The following is a 22,244-nucleotide window of genomic DNA, read 5'->3' on the forward strand; positions in this document are numbered from 1 at the left end:
GGTATTGAGAAGAGTTTTGAAAAATTATAATGCAGTAACTAGTTTCTAGGACAGGTTAATACTCAAACTTCTCAAACCTTTAAATTCTACCAAGAATCCCATTTATCCATCCCTAAATAATGAAGATAACACCTACATTTTAAAATGAGAGAATGAAATCCATCCTGTGAAAGGAAAAGCACATGCACAGACTCTTTATTTTATGTCCCTGATTTTGGTTGCCTAGAAAATGTGCAGAGACTGTCTTTAACCTGGCAGCTTACTGGGAGACCTAGCTGCTTGGTAAATGCAACAGTCACAAGCCTCACAGTCATGGGGCCCCAGTTCTAATGACAGATAATCAGGAGTTTGGTTGTTTTTCTAGAGGACCAGGGTACCTGGGGGTTCAAGGGAGGCCAGGTTGCTGGCAGTGATGGTTGATGAAGTTACACTAGAAGAATAGGTCAAAGGCAGACTATATTAATCGGATCTTAAATACCATGCTGATTAGCTTATCTGGGAAATGGTGAAATTAGCACAAGCTTTAAAGTGGCAAGGTGAAATGATCAGATTTCTGGTGTTAAAAGATAGGTGTAGCTGTGGAGGGCCTGAACTGTCAGGGAGGTGCCTGAGGAATCCTGTTTTCCCCAGAGGTTGCCATGTGGGCCCTGTGGGCTCAGAGCCACTGGCTGCACTGAGCAGAGGTCTGAGAGTTCCAGTCTGACTCAGGCACTGCCTCAGAGTTGGGTCTGTCCACATGTCCAGCCAAGAGGATGACTCTCCTCCTTCCACACCACCCCAAGGCCACCAGAATATCTCTGGAATGAGAGGTTGAAATGTCAGAATAGACTTATCTTTGGAGATGCCAAAAGGGAAACATAGCTGAAAATCAGGCATGAGCAGCAGATGAACAATGTTGCAGCAGACCCTGAGGACACTATCTCCCAGGAGACCCAAAGTGTTGCCTTGACCATGCATATCTGTAGTTATTAAGGACCCATGTGCCAACATCAAAAGGTCAGCATCTATAAACACTCTCTGATGATGAAAAACTGCTAGAGGAAGAAGATAAGAAATGTGCATATGAATAACCAGGAGAGTTTTGAGAATGAGGAGCTGGAGAGTGGCAACTCCTTTTGCTTAGTGCCTTTGAACAGCTCCTGCAGCTGAGAGACCTAGGGGTATTCCTACTGGGGCTGGAGGGCGGGGAGTTCCAAGCCAGATCTGGGGCACTAACCCTCCCCCAATTATATTAAAATCAGAGAAACAGAGATGGAAATGGGAGAGAATGGCAAGATAGGGAGAGCCATGATAGAAATGTAGAGGATAAATTAAAGACCTGAGACAGGAAAGGTTAGGTTATGATATCAGGCACTGTTATCAGGAGACAATGGTGATGCCTGAACTAAAAGAGTATGAATTCAGAGAAGCAAAGATAGGAAAGCTTTAAATTCAGTTCCCCTAAGATAATTTCCCAGTATTTAAAACAATTTTGAATGTTTGGGGGAAAATTCTATACAATAACCACAGTGTTTCTAATTATCTGTAAATCTGATTTTAGCAAAAACCATCAGTTTTTATCCTTAAAATTAAAATCTTCAAAGAAAAATTGGGATATGGAAGAGAGGAAAGTTCTCTTAGGTTCTAATCCTAGTATTTATAGGTACAAGGTAGTCCTGAGACCTTGCGCTATCACCTCCCCTGGACCTTACTTTCTAAATGTTTAAAATAAGGGACCAGACTTGCAGCCAAGATGGAGGCATAGGTAGATATGCTTTACTTCCTTGCACAACCAAAAGAAGGACAACAAAAAATTAAACAAAAAAAAACTAGAACTGCCAGAAAATTGAACTGTATGGGAGTCCAACATCTGAGGAGTTAAAGAAGAAACATTCATCCAGACTGGTAGGAGGGGTGGAGACAGGCAGCCCAGCAGAGAGGACATATAGCAAGGTGACAGACTGGGAATTCCAACATTCGAGTGTGCATAAGCCAGGAGGAAGAACTGGGGAACAAGACAGACTGCACAACCTGGGGATCCAGTGTGGGAAACTAGAGCCTCAAAACCTCTGGCTATAAAAATCTGTGGGGGTTTCAGGGGCAGGATAAACTCCCAGCCTCACAGGAGAGTTCACTGGAGAGAACCATGGTGCCCTAGAATGTACACAAACCCACCCACCTGGGAATCAGCACCAGAAGGGCCCAATTTGCTTGTGGGCAGTGGGAGAAGTGACTGAAAGCTGGATGAGAACCAAGCAAGTTACATTGTTCCCTCTCTGACCCCTCCCCCACATACAGCACCACAATGCAGTGAAGTGGGTTGCCCCACTCTAGGGAATACCTTAGGCTCTGCCCCTTATAATTTAACACATGTGTTGAGACAAAGAAATATGGCTCAAATGAAAGAACAGATCAAAACTCCAGAAAAGGAGCTAAGCAAGAAGGAGATAGCCGACCTATCTGATGCAGAGTTCAAAACACTGGTAATCAGGATGCTCATGGAAATGACCGAGTATGGACACAAATAGAGGAAGAAGTGAAGGCTACACAAAGTGAAATAAAGAAAAATATATAGGGAATCAATACTGAAGGGAAGGAAACGGGGACTCATATAAATGATTTGGAACAGAAGAAAGAAATAAACATTCAACAGGAACAGAATGAAGAAAACCAGAAAAATGAGGAGAGGCTTAGGAACCTCTGGGACAACCTTAAATGTTCCAACATCTAAATCATAGGGGTGCCAGAATGAGAAGAGGAAGAGCAAGAAATTGAAAACTTAATTGCAAAAATAATGAAGGAAAACTTCCCCAATCCGATGAAGGAAATAGACTTCCAGGAAGTCCAGGAAGCTCAGAGGGTCCAAAAAAAGTTGGATCCAAGGAGGAACACACCAAGGCACATCATCATTAAGTTACCCAAGATTAAAGATAAGGAAAGAATCTTAAAAGCAGCAAGAGAAATGGAGAGAGTTACCTACACAGGAGTTCCCATAGGACTATCAGCTAATTTCTCAAAAGAAACCTTGCAGGCAAGAAGGGGCTGGAAAGAAGTATTCAAAGTCATGAACGGCAAGGACCTACATCCAAGATTATTCTATCCAGCAAAGCTATCATTTAGAATGGGAGGGCAAATAAAATGCTTCCCACATAAGGTCAAGTTAAAGGAGTTCATCATCACCAAGTCCTTATTATATGAAATGTTAAAGGGACTTAACTAAGAAAAAGAAGATGATCAAAAACTATGGACTGTAAAATGACAACAAACTCACAACTATCAACACCTGAACCTAAAATAAAAACAAAAACAAACAACTAGAACAGGAACAGAATCACAGAAATGAAGGTCACATGGAGGGTTATTAGTGGGGAGGTCATTGGGGAAGAATGGGGAAAAAGGTACAGGGATTTGAAGCATAATTGGTAGGTACAAAATACAGGGAGGTTAAGAATAGTATAGGAAACGGAGAAGCCGATGAACTTATATGTACGACCCATGGACTTGAACTAAGTGATGGGGGCAATGCTGGCAGGAGGTGGGATGCTAGGCGGAGGAGGATAAAAAGTAGAAGAAAAAATGGGACAACTATAATAGCATAATTATTAAAATACACTTTAATATAAAATAGGGGACCTGATGTACAAGATCTCTAATATCTAGGTGAAATTCATTAGGAATCTGTTTTAGATTTAAGGTTTTATTTTTTGAAGTCTTAGCTTCTCTTCTTATAGCAGTCTCTAACATCTAGAAAATGAAAGGTACTGTAAATGTCTCAGTTCTCCAATGCCAACTACCAATGAATTCCATGACAAAAATGAGACACCAGGAGATACCATAGAAACTGTTGTAAAAGATCTATATACTTTTTTGCCCATGTTCCTCTTATTTGTGGGCATGGCATTATTCTCATAATGTACCCTGGGGCTGGTACAAAGAGGTGAAATTGCAGTGAACCCACAGAAACAGATGGGAGGGGAATGTGCAGACAAGCAGTCAAAGTGTTGACAGTGATAAAGCTCAAGGGTAGAGGCTCTGAGGGTTGAATGAAAGAGAGATAAATGATGGTCAAAGTACTTACCAAGGCAAGCAGTTAGCACAGAATTCAGTTTTGATACAATTGTAATGAAAATCATTCTTCCCTGGAGAACAACGCGCCAGATCTTCAGCACACCCCTGCTTAGTGTCCAGGAGGCAGTGAGTGCCCAATTGCCGATGCCTCTTAGTGCATGTCCACGTGCAGGATATTAAGCAGATTGTCTTCCTTTCGATGTTGGTGAATATGAGTAGTAAATAGCATGGGATATCACTCACTTGATTTGTTTCAGGGAATAGAAAAAGGTAAAGAGGAGGATGAGGAAGGGAAGGAGGAGGGGAAGAAATTTGCCTCTCTTCCTGATATGAAGAGATGAGGTAGCTAAGTCTCAAGGGATATCAGTGTTATGGAGGTAAGTGGCAAGCTTTGTGTCTAGAAGAGAAGAGATGGTACATCTATCAGTTTTACTCCCAAATTTCTGGCATGTTTCATCTCTAAGGAAATGGCTCCCCAAAGCATCCATAAACATTATTTTTTTCAGGAATAAAAAAAGCACTGAGGAATGGAGAATGATTTTGCTATAGTTAAGAGTCTTCCAGAATGTGTCCGACTTAAGTGGCCATAAAAATTATATGTGTGTATGAGTAAATGAGTATGCACCAAATATTTGTTGGCCAAGATATAAGTCTAACTTTCATAAGAAATTCATAAGTTATTATTACCTTTATTTTCACCTTGTAAAAGTCTTAACAGTTATTCGAGGTAGATAAAGTCCAAGAAAATCCCTGTAAGTTAGGTGAAGCTAAAGAAACATTAGAATATAAAACCTTTGATTTTCACCTTGCTCCTAACATATCTTTATGACCTGTAGTAAGTGATTTAAATTTTTTGCTTCTTTGAAGATGTGGGGCTAGGTGATCTCTTAAGCCCTCTTCAACTCCAGGCCCTCCTGACATTGTGAAAGTGGTCTTGGAGTTTTCTCTCGGAACATTGTTGTCTGACAGGACTAACGTTTATGCAAGTAATATTCCCCAGATGAGTCATCTCTGAAATTCTAAAACTAGGCCCTTGTTGGATTAGAAGGTGATTTTCTTGTTCTTTTTCTCAATGTTTTCAACTGTGAGACTGAGGTAGATACCCATGGCTTATTTGAAATAGAGTTGGGAAGTAATCAGATTATTCAGTGAAATAGACCAACCTTATCTTACAATAAGAGAGAGAAAAAGACACAGAGAGAGAGAGAGGCAGAGAGACAGAGAGAGAGAGAGAGAGAGAGAGAGAGAGAGAGAGAGAGACTCTAATCAAAATCCTTGTGCTCCAGGTGTCTACCCATCCTCTGCTCTGGTTTCTTTCCTAAGGCTATAGAAAGGTGGGAAAAGGGAGGTGCAGTTAAACAGGTTGCCTGCTTTAGTTCAGAGAAAAGTTAGGTAATCATAGCTATCTTTGTTTGCAATCACTAGAACATTTTTAAAAGTTTTATCGGATTTACTGGGTTGACGTAGGTTAATACATAGGTTTCAGGTGTGCAATTCTATAACATGTCATCTGTGTTTTGTAATATTGTGTGTTCACCATCCCAAATCAAGTCTCCTTCCAACACCATTCACCCTCATTTAAATCTCCTACCTCCCTCTACCCTCGCTTTCCTTCTGCTAATCACCATACTGTTGTCTGTATCTATGAGTTTGCTGTTTTTGTTGTTGTTTTTCCTTAATCCCTCCACCTTTTTCACCCAGTCCCCAAACATCCCTCCCCCTGACTGCTGTCAGTGTGTTCTCTGCATCTATGAGTCTGTTTCTAGTTTGTTTGCTAGTTTATTTTGTTCATTATGCTAAGTGAAATGAGCCAGTCAGAGAAAGACAAGTACCATAGATTTTACTCTTATATGGTATCTAATGAACACTGGAACATTTTTGTCCTGCTTTTTGCCTAGCTCTCTTTTAAAGATACTAGTATAGATATATACTAAGTAAATGTGTCCTTACTGTTTTTGGCTTTGTAAATGTTTTCAAAACTTGAATTTCTCATGATACTAGAAAAACATACTTTAATAACTGAACATAAGATTTGTGAATAGTTTACAAAGAACTGAATTTCATAGATAGTTTAACATAAGATTATTAACACAGTCTTGTCACCCTCTAATTTTTTATCCACCAAAGGTCAAGCCCTTCTTTTTTTTCTTTTTGTAAAATAAACCAGTTTGTTGAAGGCCGATATGATAATGAACAGTAATGCATGCTAAACACATAGAGGGCTAGAATAACATGCAATTTCTCCAAGCTCAAATAAATAGGGCTGTAAGGGTTGTTGATGGAAACTATGGGGGAATATTTAAATATTAAGTTTATTCATTTTGTTTTGATTGAAACAATCAGAATAGACTGTAGAGCTGTCATTTCAGTGGGACGTTAAAGTAGGTGACTGAGATGATATTGTGTTTACTCTTGACTTTGCTACAAGATTACCCTAGGGGATCTTATTAGTTCACATGATTTTTAAAAAGACATGGAAACAAATTTTCCATATTTGTCATAGAATTGGTGCATAATGTTCCACCTTAATGGGGATTGTTTAATATAACATTTATACTTATGCATTGAGAACAAGGGCTTACCAGTGAGTGAAACAATAGCTTTCCTGTGTGAATATGGGTATTAACATAAAAATAATATAAGCACTAGAAATCAGGCACAAACAGATAATTTAGAATTTTTTACGGGGTGAGGAGGGGACGATGCTTTCCCTCTGAGTCCGATGTATATGGTTGCCACCCCTAGAGCTAAGAGAGTGAGCTGTTTAGTGCTGGTTCTGCATGGGTGCCTTACAGGGTGCCTTTAGTTAGATTGAATAGTACAGCTTGTTTCTCTTTGGATACCTTTAACATTCCTTTCCTTCCATGGCTTTCTTTGTTCTTCTCCCTCTTTCCTGACTCATCCTGTCCCCTCCTAGATATGACCGACTTGTTTTAATTTACAAACGGAATCTTTGGGAAGCAGTATCTGAATTAGATGCTCTCATTCTCCCAATTAGTGTCTGAGCTCATGCTCTCTCACTCCCACGTGCCTGACATTGAACGATGGCTTGCTGTTTTATAATGTGCATGCAGTGAGACCCCATCATCATAATGTAACCATGTAGTCCTGCTTACTGGCAGTATAGAGAAATTATTAATTAGCTAATTTTATAATAGAATATACAGAAGCTTCTTTGCTAGCCTTGGGGCAAAGTTCTGTAATTTACCAATATCATATCATTTAAATTATGAAAATGAGACATAAAAGCAGAGATATGAAAAAAAAGTAAAGCTGATAATCACAGGAGTATAATATTGAAGGTGTGAGAATGAGATACTGAGTTCGAGGAATTTTAGTCGGATTTTCTTAGGATATCTTTGTTTGTTACTCTTTTTAAGGTCATTTGCAGCAGGTCCTAGACTGAGAATTATGGCCAAATAAGTGAAATGGGAAATTAATTTGTTTTAAATGATACTAGACATTATCATGTATTTCTCCGGCCTAATCATACAAATGACTTCAGATAAAGCTCACGGACTTTCTAGAGATAGGAACTGACAAACTGCCTGCTAGCAGACGGTAGAACATCGCTATGCATAAAAGAGAAAAGCAGGGATTAACCTACTCAAGCAAATTTTGGTTATATTCCTTCAGAGTTTGAAGATAATTTTTTTCTTTTTTAAAAAAAGTTTTATTTAGGTATAATTGACTCTGTAATAAACTGCACATTTTTAAAGTGTTCAATTTGATTAACTTTGACATACATATTCACCTTGCAACCACACCATAATTAATATAACGAACATATTCATCACCTCCCAAATTTTCTTTGTGCCCTTTTGTAATCATGCTTCCTACCCCTTCCTGCCCACTCCTTAACCCTGTGCCCCCACCACCGCAGCCACTGATCTGCTTCCTGTCATTATACAATAGTTTGCATTTTGTAGAATCGTATACGAATGGCATCAAACACCACGCATATAGTCTGGCTTTTTTCACTTGGCTTGATTATTGGGAGATCCACCTGTATTGTAGTGTGTGATAGCTGCTGAGTAGTCTTCCCTTGGATATGCCGTGAATATACCGTGGTTTGTTTTTCCATTCACCTGCTGGTGGACTTTTGTGATGTGTCTGGTTTTTGGCTATAACAAAGTAAAGCGCTGTAAACAAATCTTTGTACAGACATGTTTTCATTTCTCTTGGGTAAATACTTAGAATATTTATTTTCTTATTTTTATTTCTTTTCTTCCACCCACTTTGTACTTAATTTATTTCCAGTTTCTTGATTTGAAACACTTTCTCTCTTAAAATATAGGCCTTTAGTCCTATAAATTTTTGGCGACGTATGGTTTTAGTGATATCTCATGCATTTTCATATGTTGTGCTTTTATCTTCAATGTATTCCAAATACTTTCTATTTTCCTTCTTTATCTCTTTAACACATGGATTATTTAAAAGTTTACTTAGTTTACAAATATTTGGAGATTTTCCAGAAATCTTTATTGATGTATAATTAAACTGTGATCAGACAATATATTTTGTATGAAATCTTTTAAATTTATTAAGGATTGTTAATGGCCTGAATGAGGCCATTATAGTAATTATTTGAGAATAATGTATTCTATTGTTGGATGGTATGTCCTATGAATGTCAATTACCACATTTTTCCATGTATAATGTACACTTTTTCCCCAAATTTTTGAGGGAAAAACAAGGATGTGCATTATACATGGGTATAATGAATACATACCGTGGGTATAGTAATGGGTATAATAATACCACGTATAGCGCGCACAAAAACATGGGTACGCATTATACATTGGAGCACATTATACACAGCAAAATACGGTAAGTTATTTTATAGTATTCAAATCTTCTATATATTATTAAATTTGTCTACTTGTTCCATTACATGTTGAGGAAGAGATTTTGAAATCTCTGTTATTACAAATTTATCTACTTTTTCTTTAAGTTCTACCAAGTTTTGTTTTATGTATTTTGAAGCTCTGGTTTTAGGTACATAAATATTTAGGATTGTTATGTCCCCGAGACAAATTGATCCCTTTATTATTACAAAATGACTGTGTTAATCACTGATAATATTCTTTGCTCTGAAATTTACTTTCTAATATTCATATAGTCACTTCTGCTTTCTCTTATTAGCATGTTACATATTTTTTCTCTTTTTAACTATTTTTTCTTTATATCTGAAATGTGTTTCTTGGAGGTAGTATATATTTGAGTCTTCTTTTTTTTTGTCTGATATGACAATCTTGCTTTTTAATTGAGGTAATTAGATAACTTATAGTTAAGGTGTTTATTTATATGGTTAAGTTTAAATATATTTCCCTGCTGTTCTTTTATGTTGCTATCCTCCTTTTCCTTTTTCATCTTTTGTCAGACTTATTTTGGATCAACTGAATAGTTTTATGGTTCTAGCTTCTGTGTTTAATTTACTTATTATATTTTGCTTTTATATTTTATCATTTAGAGTACACATTTTTAATTATCACTGTAACTTCAGATTGTTTTATAGCACTTCCCATGTAGTGTATGAACTTTACATTATTGCACTTTCATTTATCCACTTTCGACTTTCTATGTTTGTTTTTATTTACTTATGCCAAAACTGCATACTAGGTTATTTTTATTTGAATAGTTAATTCTTTTTTCTACTTGAAAATAATGTTTACTGTAATATTCTGCATTTTTCAGCATACAATCACCTGAGTTAATTAAAAGAAATGTAGTAGAAATATAAGAAATATAAGGTAAAATATAAGAAATGTAGTAGAAATTAAATACACTTTTTAAAATAACAACATAAGACTTACATTTTAAATGTTGCCTATTTGAGAAAAAGTTTCTCCTGGTAAGTAATATGCATACATATTGCATATATATATATAATGTTTATACTAAAATATTCATGTGTATTGTAGTCCACTTGAAACTACCCTTTGTATAAGCTTATTTTGTAAATAGGCTACTTTATATGATATATACAAGCATATATGTTGTACATACCAAGCAAAGGACAAAAAATTGAAAGATAAAAAGAAAAAAACTGAGGAAAAAAATGTTCTTCTTCCTATTATATCTATACAGCAAATCAGTGTAATTAGGAAGACCATGTAAAATATCTTAAGAATTTTAATTTGGCAAATATTTTCCAGGAAACTCTCTCAGCTATGAAATACTAAATTTTTATTATAAGAATTCATGTTTCCATTAAACGTTAAGTAAAGATATTGTGGCCTCCCTAATATTACAAAATAGGACCTTTGGGCTCTATTGAAAACAATCACAAGTCCCTCAGTGTTGGAGGTTAGTTACACCTCTTAATCAAGTGTGTGTAGCACAAAGAACCAAAGCCTTGCCCATAGTGCTGGAAAATGTTGATGAAAGATTCCACATATTCAGGAAGACTCTGAGTATTCTATATTCTATACAGCATAGAGAAGAATTTTATGACAATGGATGGTTAAGGTTAACCCCTAAAGTAGCTGACCCAACCTTAACTTTCAATGTTAAAAAACACACCAAATGTTTCTACAGTGATTTTGCTGCAATTTATTTACTTCAAGCCACAGGTCTACTTGTAGGGTTCTCTAAAATCATGCAGCGAGTGGTTTATAAACAAAAGCAGAGTCTATGATGTTGTCATGGCATTAAAGGACAGAGTTCTTTCATTATGTAAAAAGCTCATGCTTGATATTATTACGGTATACCCGAGATGTATCTTGCTCCAATTAATATTATCATGCTACTCACTATAAAAAATCCCAAGGGCAGAGTAGAGAAGGCAGCAGAATCATCACTTTCAGGAGACTGAGTTGTAACCCAACCCATTGACTTCATCGTAGCTTTCTTCCATGTAGAATAACGATTTTCACTTTCTGTGGCTTTGACCCGTGGCTCAATCCGTTCCATCACAACAGCTGACAAATCCTCCAGTTTAAGACTCCAAACATCCACCCCTTCTGCAGCTCCTGCTGCCATGGCGGCTCCCAGGGCAGTCGTTTCAGGCATAGTGGGCTTTATGACTGGAATACGCAGAATATCTGCTTGTAGTTGCATAAGAATTTTGTTGTTGGTCATTTTTCCATCTACCTGCAAATGACTGAGTGGAATTCCACAGTCACGGTTCATAGCATCTAAAATCTCTCGGGTTTGAAAACAAACAGCTTCCAATGCAGCAAAAGCAATATGACTTTTATTGGTGAACTGAGTGAGCCCACAGATGATCCCTCGTGCACTGGGATCCCAATAAGGTGCGTATAACCCTGAAAAGGCTGGGATGAAATAGCAGCCGTAAGAAGTACCTGCTTCTTTAGCAAGTTTTTCAATTTCCTCTGAGGTCTCTATAATGCCAAGATTATCTCTTAGCCAGCGAATAACAGCACCGGCTATAGCAACAGAACCTTCCAGAGCATAGCACACAGGCTTATCTCTGCCTAATTTGTAAGCCACTGTGGTCAGAAGACCATGGTCTGAAAACACACACTTACGACCGGTATTACATAGTAAGAAACAACCTGTTCCATAGGTGTTTTTGGCTTGTCCTTCCTGGAAGCACATTTGTCCCACTAATGCAGCAGACTGGTCCCCCAAACACCCAGATATGGGTATACCATCTAAGGCCCCAACTTTCATTTTGCCATAGATCTCAGAAGAACTGCAGACCTTTGGAAGAATGTTCATTGGAATTTCAAAAAAGTCACAGAGCTCTTTGTCCCATTCCAAAGAATGAATGTTGAAAAGCATCGTCCTGCTTGCATTCGTTACATCTGTACAATGGACACCTCCATTGACTCCTCCTGTCAGATTCCAGATAAGCCATGAATCAATAGTCCCAAAAAGACCTCTCCCTTCTTCCACAGCCTTCTGAACTGCTTTCACATTGTCAAGGATCCAACGAAGTTTCACCGCACTGAAGTAAGTGCTAAGTGGAAGGCCTGTCTTGGACTTCACAAAGTTATTGTTCCCTGGAATTTTTTTACTAAGTTTCTCAACGGTAGACTGGGCTCTCAGATCCAGCCACGCCACAGCATTGTACAGCGGCTCTCCAGTTAACTTGTCCCAGATGAGGGTGGTTTCCCTCTGATTGCTGACACCTATTGCTTTGATGTTGGATAGATCAATATTCAGTTCGTTAAGTTTCTCACACGTTTTCTCTATACACTCATAGGCACACTGAATAATTTCCTTCGGGTCTTGTTCCACCCATCCTTCCTTTGGGAACTCTTGTGTTAATTCCACTTCATGGTGAGTAAGTAGCTCTGCTGTTTTGGAGTTGAAAACCAGAAAGCGAGAGGAGTTAGTCCCCTGGACCACTGCCCCCACCAACGGTTCCACAACGGGCTTCTTCGTGGCCTCCATGATGCCAGTCCAGTAGGCACAGCCGCGCGGTTTCCACGGTGACGGAGGCGTTGTTGGGGGGAGGGGCTCGCTGTGCCTCGTGAACCTAAGGCCTGCGCAGGCGCAGTGGCTACCTGGGCTGACCCTGAAGCGGCTGGAGGCAACCTTTGCCCGTCAACTGGTGCTACCTCTCCTTACCCTGACCCCAGTCCCCCAACTGCTCAATTATCTTTTAAGAAACGTTGAGTTTAAAAAAAAAACCAATCATGTATCTATCCACATAATTACTGTTACCAGTGCTCTTCATTTTACAGGTGGGTTCACGTTTCTGTTACCATTTTCATTCTGGTTTGTGGGATTTCCCTCAATATTCCTTGTAGTGCGGGCCACCTGGAAATGAATTCTTCCCACTTTTGAATGAGAAAGCATTTCCTTTTATATTTAAAGATGTTTTCTCTGATATAGAATTCTAATGAACTTTCATTTTATTTATTTATTTATTTAAATGATAGGGCCCTGAAAACTTGCTCCGCCGTCCTCTCCCGTGTGAGCATCACTGCCACCCTTCTTTCTAGCATGTCTGTTTTCCTTCATTGCTTTACGTTTTCTTCTCTCTCGGAATGGTTTTGGTTAGTTCTATAATGATGATTCTTCATGTAATTTCCTATTTTCTGTGCTTGGGGCTCCTACTTGGATTTATTAATTTCATCGACTTCGGAAAACTTCTGGCCATTATTTCTATAAATACATTTTATCTTATTTTCTGCCTTAGGGAATCCAGTCACACATGTTGGAGTTCTCCTACAGATCACTGATGTTCTACTCATTATTATAATTACCTTTTCTTCTTATGGTTCATTTTAGATAGTTTCCATTGCTATGCCTTCAAGTTTATTAATTTTTTTATTTTCCAATGTCTCATTTGCTAATTCATCCAGTGTATTTTTCACCTCACACATTGTAGTTTCTTCCCAAGAAGTTCAATTGGAGTTTTGAAAAATATTTACTTAATTTATTGAACACATGGACTATAGTTAGAATGCTTTTAGTTTTATTTTCTGCTAATTGTAACATCTGTGTTAGTTATGGTTCAATTTTGATTGATGAATTTATCTCTTTATTATAGCTTATATTTCTCTGCTTTTTTTGTATGTCTGATAATTTTTGATTAGATGCCAAACGTGAATTTTACCTGGTTGGGTTATTGGATATTTTTGTATTCCTATAAATTTAGTAACTTGGAAAACAATTTTGATTCTTGTGGATCTTGCACTTAAGATTTGTTTGGAACAGGACAGTGCTCAGCCCAGGTCTAATTATTATTCCCTTTTACTGGATTAAGATCCCTCAGTGTATTCTACCCAGCTCCCGTGAAAAATGAGCTTTTCATGACTGATGGGAATAGTCCCTGTTCCCAATCCTGAGTTAACACCGGATACTGTTATCTTCATTCTAGTTACCTGTATCTTACCATAGTTTCCTCTGGCACATGCACTGATCAGTACTCAATGAAATAGTCACAGGGTGCCTTGTGAAGATCTTCCAGAGCCCTCTTCCTGTGCAACTCTTTTCTTCTCAGCACCATGTCCTGCACATTCTGTCTTCATCACTCTGGGTACTCAGCTGCATCTAGTCACCACAGGGTTTCCACGAACTCCCCCTCCCAGTGCTGCGGCCTCACAGCTCTCTCAAGGCAGTAAGCTGGAAAGTCAGTATTCACACCAGTTGTTTCTTGTCTCTTAGGGGTCACTGCCCTTTATTGCCTGATATCCAGTACCCTGTGAAATGTTGCTATATATTTTAATTATGTAAACCATTTTATATATTTTGTTCAGTTTTTATTGTTTCAGATAATAAGTGAGGATAAATCTAATGTTACTTCATATTTGCCAGAGTGGAAGTCCCCTTAAAATTTCAATGAATGGTGATTTTCTGCATGAGGCCATAGATTATATTTTTGAGTTAGCTCAAGGATGTAGCTCATTTATTCATAGTGAAACCAACAGAACAAGATAGAAAATAGCATAAAAATCAGTAATATTGTTACTTTACTATTTTAACTTGGTCGTATTTTCAATTTAGGTAAAACACATTCAAGGAATTTTATGAAGTCAGAAAAGCAAAATTAACAACCAGACTTAATTTACATGAAATCAATGGTAGATGGTAGATTTTCCTGATAATTTCTTTGTTTAGTTTTAAAACTTCTATCAGAAATTCTCCAAGCAGATATTTAGAGACAATAACTATCGGTATGTCAGTTTACCATATTATGTTTGAATTTGCATGGAACAGATTGTTTTTAAATTTTTTAAATGTTTTTTTTCTTTCCAAGTATTTGGCAGTAGTGAACATTGGATGTATGTATTAATCTACACAATAAAAAGATTTGACCCAAAATTTCATCTTTACACCTCCTATCCCTTGCCATACAACTACATATACACAAATATTCCCAATTCCATTTGTTTTTGAACTTAAAAATATTTGTAATAATTTTTCATTAATTCAAGTAACATTTATAAAATTATCAGTTCTAAGTATTAGTTTACATTTAGTTTCACTGTTAATAAATCTTAGACACTAAATAACCAGATAATAAGTGTCTTAATTTAGTTAAAGAAAAGTTGACCTGATTTAGTGGCTACAAATGAGTTGATTTAACTTTCTTAGAGTAATTACAAATTAAATGATGACTTTAACCAAAGCTGACTACCAATGCCTTGTTTTTAAACTAAGAAATGTAAACTAACTCCTGTATTTTTTCATTAAAAAAATTAAAAACACAAAAACTTCTGCTTGTTAGTCTATAATAGCTTTCCTAAATTCTAATTTAAGTACCTCTGTAATAATCATTGGCACTATCTTATTTGTGAAGACATTCAACTTTAAAAGGAAATTGTTATTTTATTTGCATTATATTCCATACAAACACAAATGCTTTAATGGTGGACATACCATTCATGATAGTCCCTCCCCCATCAGATATTTCTTCAAAAAGTCTTTATATATAGGATTGTTAAAATTAGAGTTGTTAAATCAATTGACTTTCTATTATTATTATTTATGTACCTTTAAGGTTTCTCTTTTAGAGTGCTGTTCTTTTTTAATAAACAGTTGTTTAAATGATGTCCACACTGTAAATTTTAAAATATATTCATTTATTCAGTAATTTGACAAATACGTTTTAAGAGGTTGCTCTACATGGGCTTTATTTAGGCAATCATGTTGCATAAACATTCTTCCTGCCCTGTTAGGACAACTAAATTTACTTGTCTATATTAACATATCTTTCTTTGGACATCGTATTTTAGAGAGCCATTCACTTAATTATTGTTTTTCCCCTATCAAGCCCACTAATTACAAATTTGATGAGGGCAGGTATCTTGGCTGTTTTATTGAATTTTGTGTCTTTGGCACTTAGAACAGTGTCTGGCCTGAAGCAGAAACTCAAGAAATATTTGTTGAATGAGTTAATGAACACGATTATATGTGATCCTCACTTTATTAATTATAATAAAGTCAAGATAATTTTAATTTTGATTGCTGAATGAGCTATTGGTTATTCATTTTACAGTCTAATATAATAATGTAGATTGAAGAATAGGTAAAGGGATGGAGAAATGAAGAGATATATAATAAAATTAATATAGTAAAATATTCATTAATGCAGTAGATACAGTGGTGATGGTGGTAAAGTTCTTTCAACTTTTTTATATGTTTGCAAATTTTTATAACAAAATATGGGGGGAATGAAATGCAAATCAAAGGCTGGTCAAGCTGCAGAACACAGGTAATAGAGATAAATTTCATACGGTTTTTGGTTTGTTTGGAAGGACAGTTGGTAGGAATAGAGGAGTCCCTGCCATGCTTACATTAATTTGAGAGAGAATTACATTAATCTGTGGGGGAATCATCTAGTTATAGTTGTTTGTCTCAAGGAAACTATTAATTGTAAATCCTTTTTGCTAAGATATTTGCCCTTTCATTGTAGGAATTTTCTTCTGCCATTATAAACCCTAGGGTGCCAGGTGCTTGTTTAAATCCTTGGCTTTTAACAAGAAATATCAGACGTTCAGAAATGCTACTACTCTTTTCAATCTCTAAAGAGTGGAAATCAGTATTGAAAAGTTCAATTTTACCAAGTTTGGACATATCTTAGTCTTTAATTTGAGAGTGTGTGCCTCGATAGTAAAGACATTAAATTACATGGTTCATGGCTAGGAAATTTAACATTTTTTTAGAGTGTGTCATAACCCATGCATCATCACAGTTGGTAATCTTTAAAACACTGATGCATTTTTCTACATGCTGTTCCCAAATGTCCTGGACCAGCTGTTGCGAGCCATGCCATCCAATCGCCTGGAAGACCTCTTCTTGGACCACAAATCACCTCTTGTGCTGTCCCTCTTTGTTCTTATAAAGAATGGAATAATTAAAGCAAGTTACCGTGGTTTATTACTCATGTTTTCTCTGCTACGCATGGGCTGTGGGAGTCACGGCATCCACGTTAGGGAGGCCTTGGCATTCTAGGTAAACACTCATAACAGACAAGCCAATGAGTTTAATATTCACAGCTATGGAAGTGATTTTATGAATATGTGAATTCTGAAATTTTCAATTGTGTATGTGTGTGCATGCATGTGCTTGTGTGTGTTCTTTGTCATTTTCCCAGTGAAAATTGCCCTGACACTGATCTCAATGTTAATGTATTCCTGCTTACATTTGACTTTGGAATATGTTACGGCTAATTATCATTACACAGGATGAAAGATCAGAGCCCTGAGTGAGGTGCTTGGGTTTAGGAACAAAGAGAGGCCAATTCGGCATCTTGGCTCTAGGCCCAACAATTGTAATCGAACATCTTGAATCTGGTGGGGTCTCTGCCTCTATTTCTTTTACTTTTTCTCCCTCAATTTTTGAAGGGGGTTAGGGGGAAAGGTTAAGGGTTTGAAGGGGCTGAAATTTCCCCTTGAACATGATGTCAATATGTTGGCATGTCTCCTTTTATTAAGATGCCATCCAACTGATAACAAGTCCTGCTGTGTTTTACCAACATAAAAAATTAGACTGGAGACCGAGGAGCGGCAGGTGGCTTTTGGCACCAAGAAATAATCACACTTGATGTGGAAAGTAAAGTAAAAGGAGCCATCTGTTCACTGCAGGAGGACGTGAAAAATCACATTAACATATTGTCACTAACATCATGAAATACACAGTTAATAATAAATTTAGTTATCATGGCAAGTCGTGTTGGATACTCACTCTGAAAATGCAGAATGTGAAAGATGCTCTTTCTTGCCCACCTTTTTTTTTTTTTTTTTGGAAAAAAAATTACAGACTTTAAATCTTTCCTTGGTGTGTGTGTGGCATGTCTGGGGGCAGGAAAGCGTTCCATTTTAAAGCCTTGCTGTATTTCATTGTTGCTGACTAACTGAGCAAAAGAGCCTTTTGTGCAGATGCAGTGAATGACTTCTTTGATTCCAGCCACTTGTTATCCACCATGTTACTCTGTAGCTTCTTACCTGGATGGAGAAAAAGAGATGTAGGAGAGAGGAAGGTTGTTTGGATAATGTCCCTGCACAAGACCCAGAGCACGCAAACCCTTCTAGGAGAGGCATGGGGTGGCAGAACGCTGCCGTGGAGGAGAATCAGTGTCTGTGGCTTTTCTTGGATGTCTGATGGGCGAGTGAGTCTGCCTTTAGTCAGTCGTGTTCCTGCTGCGTGATTTCCTAGTAGATTCTGTGTGAGATGCCTGCACATACTTTACGAGAGATCAAGTGTGTTGAGACAATGTGATGGGAAGGTGTTTCTGCACTTTTCTGTGCATGTGTTCTTTGCACATGTCAACAAAATAAAGAGGCTACGGAGGCTGGAGGTCAAACTGATCTTGGAAAAATTGGAATTGTTATTTCTGAGTCATTACCATGTTTATACACTATTAAAATATTTTTTTTATTTTTCAATTACAGTTGACATAAAATATGTTAGTTTTAGGTATACAACATAGTGATTAGACATTTACATAACTTACAAAGTGATCGCCCTCATAAATCCAGTACTCATCTGGCACCGTATATTTTTGCTCTAACAGTTTCTTATAGTCATTGCTCACTGTCACTACAAATTTGTGACTCAAACCCACATTATTGTCAGTATAATTAATATCTAGGTCTCAGTCTCACTATTTACAAAATTACAGTTGTCATGTAATACAGTCTTTGTAAATAACTTGACCAACAGATATTTCCCATTTGTGATTGTTGGTCTTTATCCAGTCACTATCACATTTGCTATGTAGAGCAATATATAAATAATGTTTAAAATATCTATATACAATCATATAAAGAACATTAGAATAAGAATCAAGATTTTAGTTCCAACTCTGATTCTAATTAACTTTATGATCTTTAGAAAGTGAAAGAGCCTCTCAGGCCTTTTTTTCTCTGGGGTAAAATTTAGGTAACTTCTAAAGAAACTTTTCTTCTCTAAAAGAACTTCTTCTAATCCTTTTTTAAGGATTAAAAAAATGTTGTCCAGTGGAACCTGGTTTTTGTTTTAAGTTAATGGAAGAAAAATGGCATGTAAGGGGCAGTCATTTTTGGTAGTATCCACTCATAAAACCTGAATGATCCTGTAATTTGTACAGGAGGTCACAAACTTTCACTCAGTCAATGACTAGACAGGTATGGTGGCCTTTGGAGAGAGATCCGTTTTCTTGGGAGCAAGGTTGTGGTGGGTTTTACTTCTGTTACGTGTGTAGCTTTTGATCACTAAGGGTGAATGTCACCATGCATTCCTGACAGATGTAGACTCTGTCCCTTCAGTCCAGTCATCTCAGAGTCTCATGAACACAGATGTACACTTTAACTTTTTAATATATTTTTAAAAAATTACACAATTTCCACAATTTTAATTCTTTCATCGAGATGATCTGAATCCACTGTTAACTGAAGAACCGCTGCAGACCCGATAATTTTCACCAGTAGTCTTGTGTCATAGGAGAGGGGACACACCCCCCCAAACCAGAATTATCTTCTAAGAGTGGGCCCCTTGTAGTAGAGGCTTCCCCTGCTAGGTGAGAGTTCTAGGAATCCATCTATATCCATGTACCAGCTGGTGTTGTTGTGAGAGGCTGCATTCAGCTTCAGTGAATTTGTCGTGAACACTCTGTCAATGTGTTTTCCCAATTTTGTAATGGGGACTTACGAGCCCACCTGCCCACACCATGCTGAGTGTTCAGCAGTTTTGACCAAAAACAGCATGACTCTCATTCCCTACCCTACCTACTCCTCCAATTTTGCCCCAAGCAACTTTTATTTTGTTTCTCTAGATGAAAAAGTCCTCCAAAGGAAATGGTTTTGCTGATGTAGAGGAAGTGAAACAAAAAATGGCGGAAGCACTAAAAGGCATCAAAACTGACAAGTTCAAAAACTGTTTTCAGCATTAGAAATAATGTCTCAATAGGTGTATTGCAACAAATGGAGAGTACTTTGAAGGTGGCTGAAGTTTAAGCATGCAAAAATAAATACACAATGTTTTATAAATAAACTCCTGGCAATTTTGGGGTCCCCCTCGGATGCTGGTTCACTTTCATGAACAGCATTCCTTCTCTCCTATAACATCTCTTTTCTTAAGTTACCTCAGACCACTTTCTTCATGGAAACCTTTTCTGACCACTTGAACTTAGTTAAATCACTTTGCTGTACTTTCCCATTGTTCCTTGTACTTCCTTTTTTCTAAAAGTCATTGCACATGAGCTAATTATTAAGTGTGTGCCATCTCTGCTGAATTATAAGACCTGTGAAGGCAGTACACTGTCTGTTTGTCATGGTCACCAATGATGCCAGGCACATAGAGCCATTTAATAAATACTGTTTGCCCTGGCTGGTGTGGCTCAGTGGATTGAGTGCAATCCTGCAAACCAAAGGGTTGATGGTTCAATTCCCAGTCAGGGAACATGCCTGGGTTATGGGCCAGGTCCCCAGTGGAGGTCATGCAAGGGGCAACCACACATTGATGTTTCTCTCCCTCTGTTTCTCCTTCCTTTCCCCTCTTTCTAAAAATAAACTCTTTTAAAAATAAATAAATAAATAAATAAATAAATAAATAAATAAATAAATAAACATCATTTCATCGATGGACAGTTGGTTACACCAACCAATGTTGGGGTTTATGAGGTTTCAGGGGAAATAGAATTTGTCTCTGATATTGGCATCATCTTACAGTCATCCAGAAAACCTCAGGTGAAATTTAGGGGATTGTTCTAGAGGTTATTGTTCCTATGGCAAGCACAGTTAGAACTAGACTCTATGTTAGGCTTTCTCTGGAGCAATTAGAATGTTTAAAAGGCATATTAGCATGGACCTCAAAACGGTTATGGCTCTTGTAAGGCTCTTGGATTCATTCTTTATAATAGCCTGAAAATATATTATTGAACAGGTGAAAAATTTACTTAATAAAGTCTGGGACCAATCCAAAATTTTCAGTCTCCCAAAGCCTTTAAGTCATACCTGGATAAATTATTCTTCAGTCGACTAAAGTACACCATTTTACCAAAAATTTTTAAAAAGATTTTATTTATTTATTTTTAGAGAGAGGGGAAGGGAGGGAGAAAGAGAGAGAAGCATCAATGTGTGGCTACTTCTTATGCACCCCCAACTGGAGATCTAGCCCACAACCCATGTGCTGTGACTGGGAATGGAACTGGCAACCCTTTGGTTCATAGGCCAGCACTCAATCCACTGAGCTACACTAGCCAGGGCATTTTGACCACATTTTTTTCAACTTGAGAAAAACTTATAAGTTTAATTTTGCTGAGATAAAAACTGACAGAAGAATATGTTTTATAATATCAAGTAGGAAATACACATATATAGTCTGTCCAGAAGGTATCTAGCCATGTTATATGAAAAATAGAGACATTTATTGAAGGAAATACCAGATACAAGAAACATTGTATGTAGGACAATGATACCTCAGTCCCCTTCAAAGTAGGCAACTTGGGACCTCACACAGTTCTCCCAATTGCCATCAGCTGCCCTGTCATATTTTTCTGAATCTCACTGATAGTCTGAAATGTCTTCCCTTTCAAAGGTGATTTTGTTTTTGGAAAAAAACAGAACTCACAGGGCACCAAATCAGGCTGTAGGGGGGCTGAGTCAACTGGGTGACTTGATGTTTCTCCAGAAAACTCTGCATAAGACACGATGCATGTGCAGATACATTGTCATGATGAAGCTGCCTATCACCTGTTGCCCATAGCTGTGGCCTTCTGAATCACCCTAATAGTTTCCATGGAGGAATATTCAAGCTTAATGCAAAATTTGATGCAGATTAGGTGCTCTACTTGCTCAGTCATTTTGAATGGGACAGCCACACAGTACACTGCCCCTGCCAAATAGTACAGTGAAGTCATCATTGTTCATGCATGCACATTCCAGTCCAGTCTCTTTGGCTGCCAGGTTGCTTCAATGTCATGCTAACCATTCTCAATATATTAACAATGGCTGGACTTTTTCTAAACAGGCATATCTTTATTTGTTACCTTGCTATAATGTTTAGAATGAAATAGCCAAATGATTATGATTTGAAATGAAGAAATGAGTTACTGGTGTCCTCCCAAAAGCTATTCTTACATATATGGAGTCATATATATTATACATAACCTACATGCTTAACTCATTGTACATTTAATATTTTAATACATTATTTTAAAATGTTTATTAGTAATAAATAAATACCAGGTAATATACTTATTGCTCTACTGTTTTATAAACTGAAAATCCAGTAAAAAAAACAGCCATCAGAACTGAAAATGTCTGTAATAATCATCTAAAAAGGTTGCTAAAACC

At 37.2% G+C, this 22,244-nt stretch overlaps 1 protein-coding gene across 1 annotated transcript; it reads right to left on the minus strand.

Moving 5' to 3' along the window:
• Positions 1 to 10,749: 10,749 nt before the first annotated feature.
• On the minus strand, positions 10,750 to 12,461 carry GK2 (glycerol kinase 2). Its single transcript, XM_024577114.2, has one exon. It carries the CDS (start codon positions 12,409 to 12,411, stop codon positions 10,750 to 10,752), a length of 1,662 nt encoding a protein of 553 aa, XP_024432882.2. The 5' UTR covers positions 12,412 to 12,461.
• Positions 12,462 to 22,244: the final 9,783 nt, after the last annotated feature.

This window comes from Desmodus rotundus, chromosome 4, assembly GCF_022682495.2.
Source record: "Desmodus rotundus isolate HL8 chromosome 4, HLdesRot8A.1, whole genome shotgun sequence".
NCBI classification, from domain to species: Eukaryota; Metazoa; Chordata; class Mammalia; order Chiroptera; family Phyllostomidae; genus Desmodus; species Desmodus rotundus.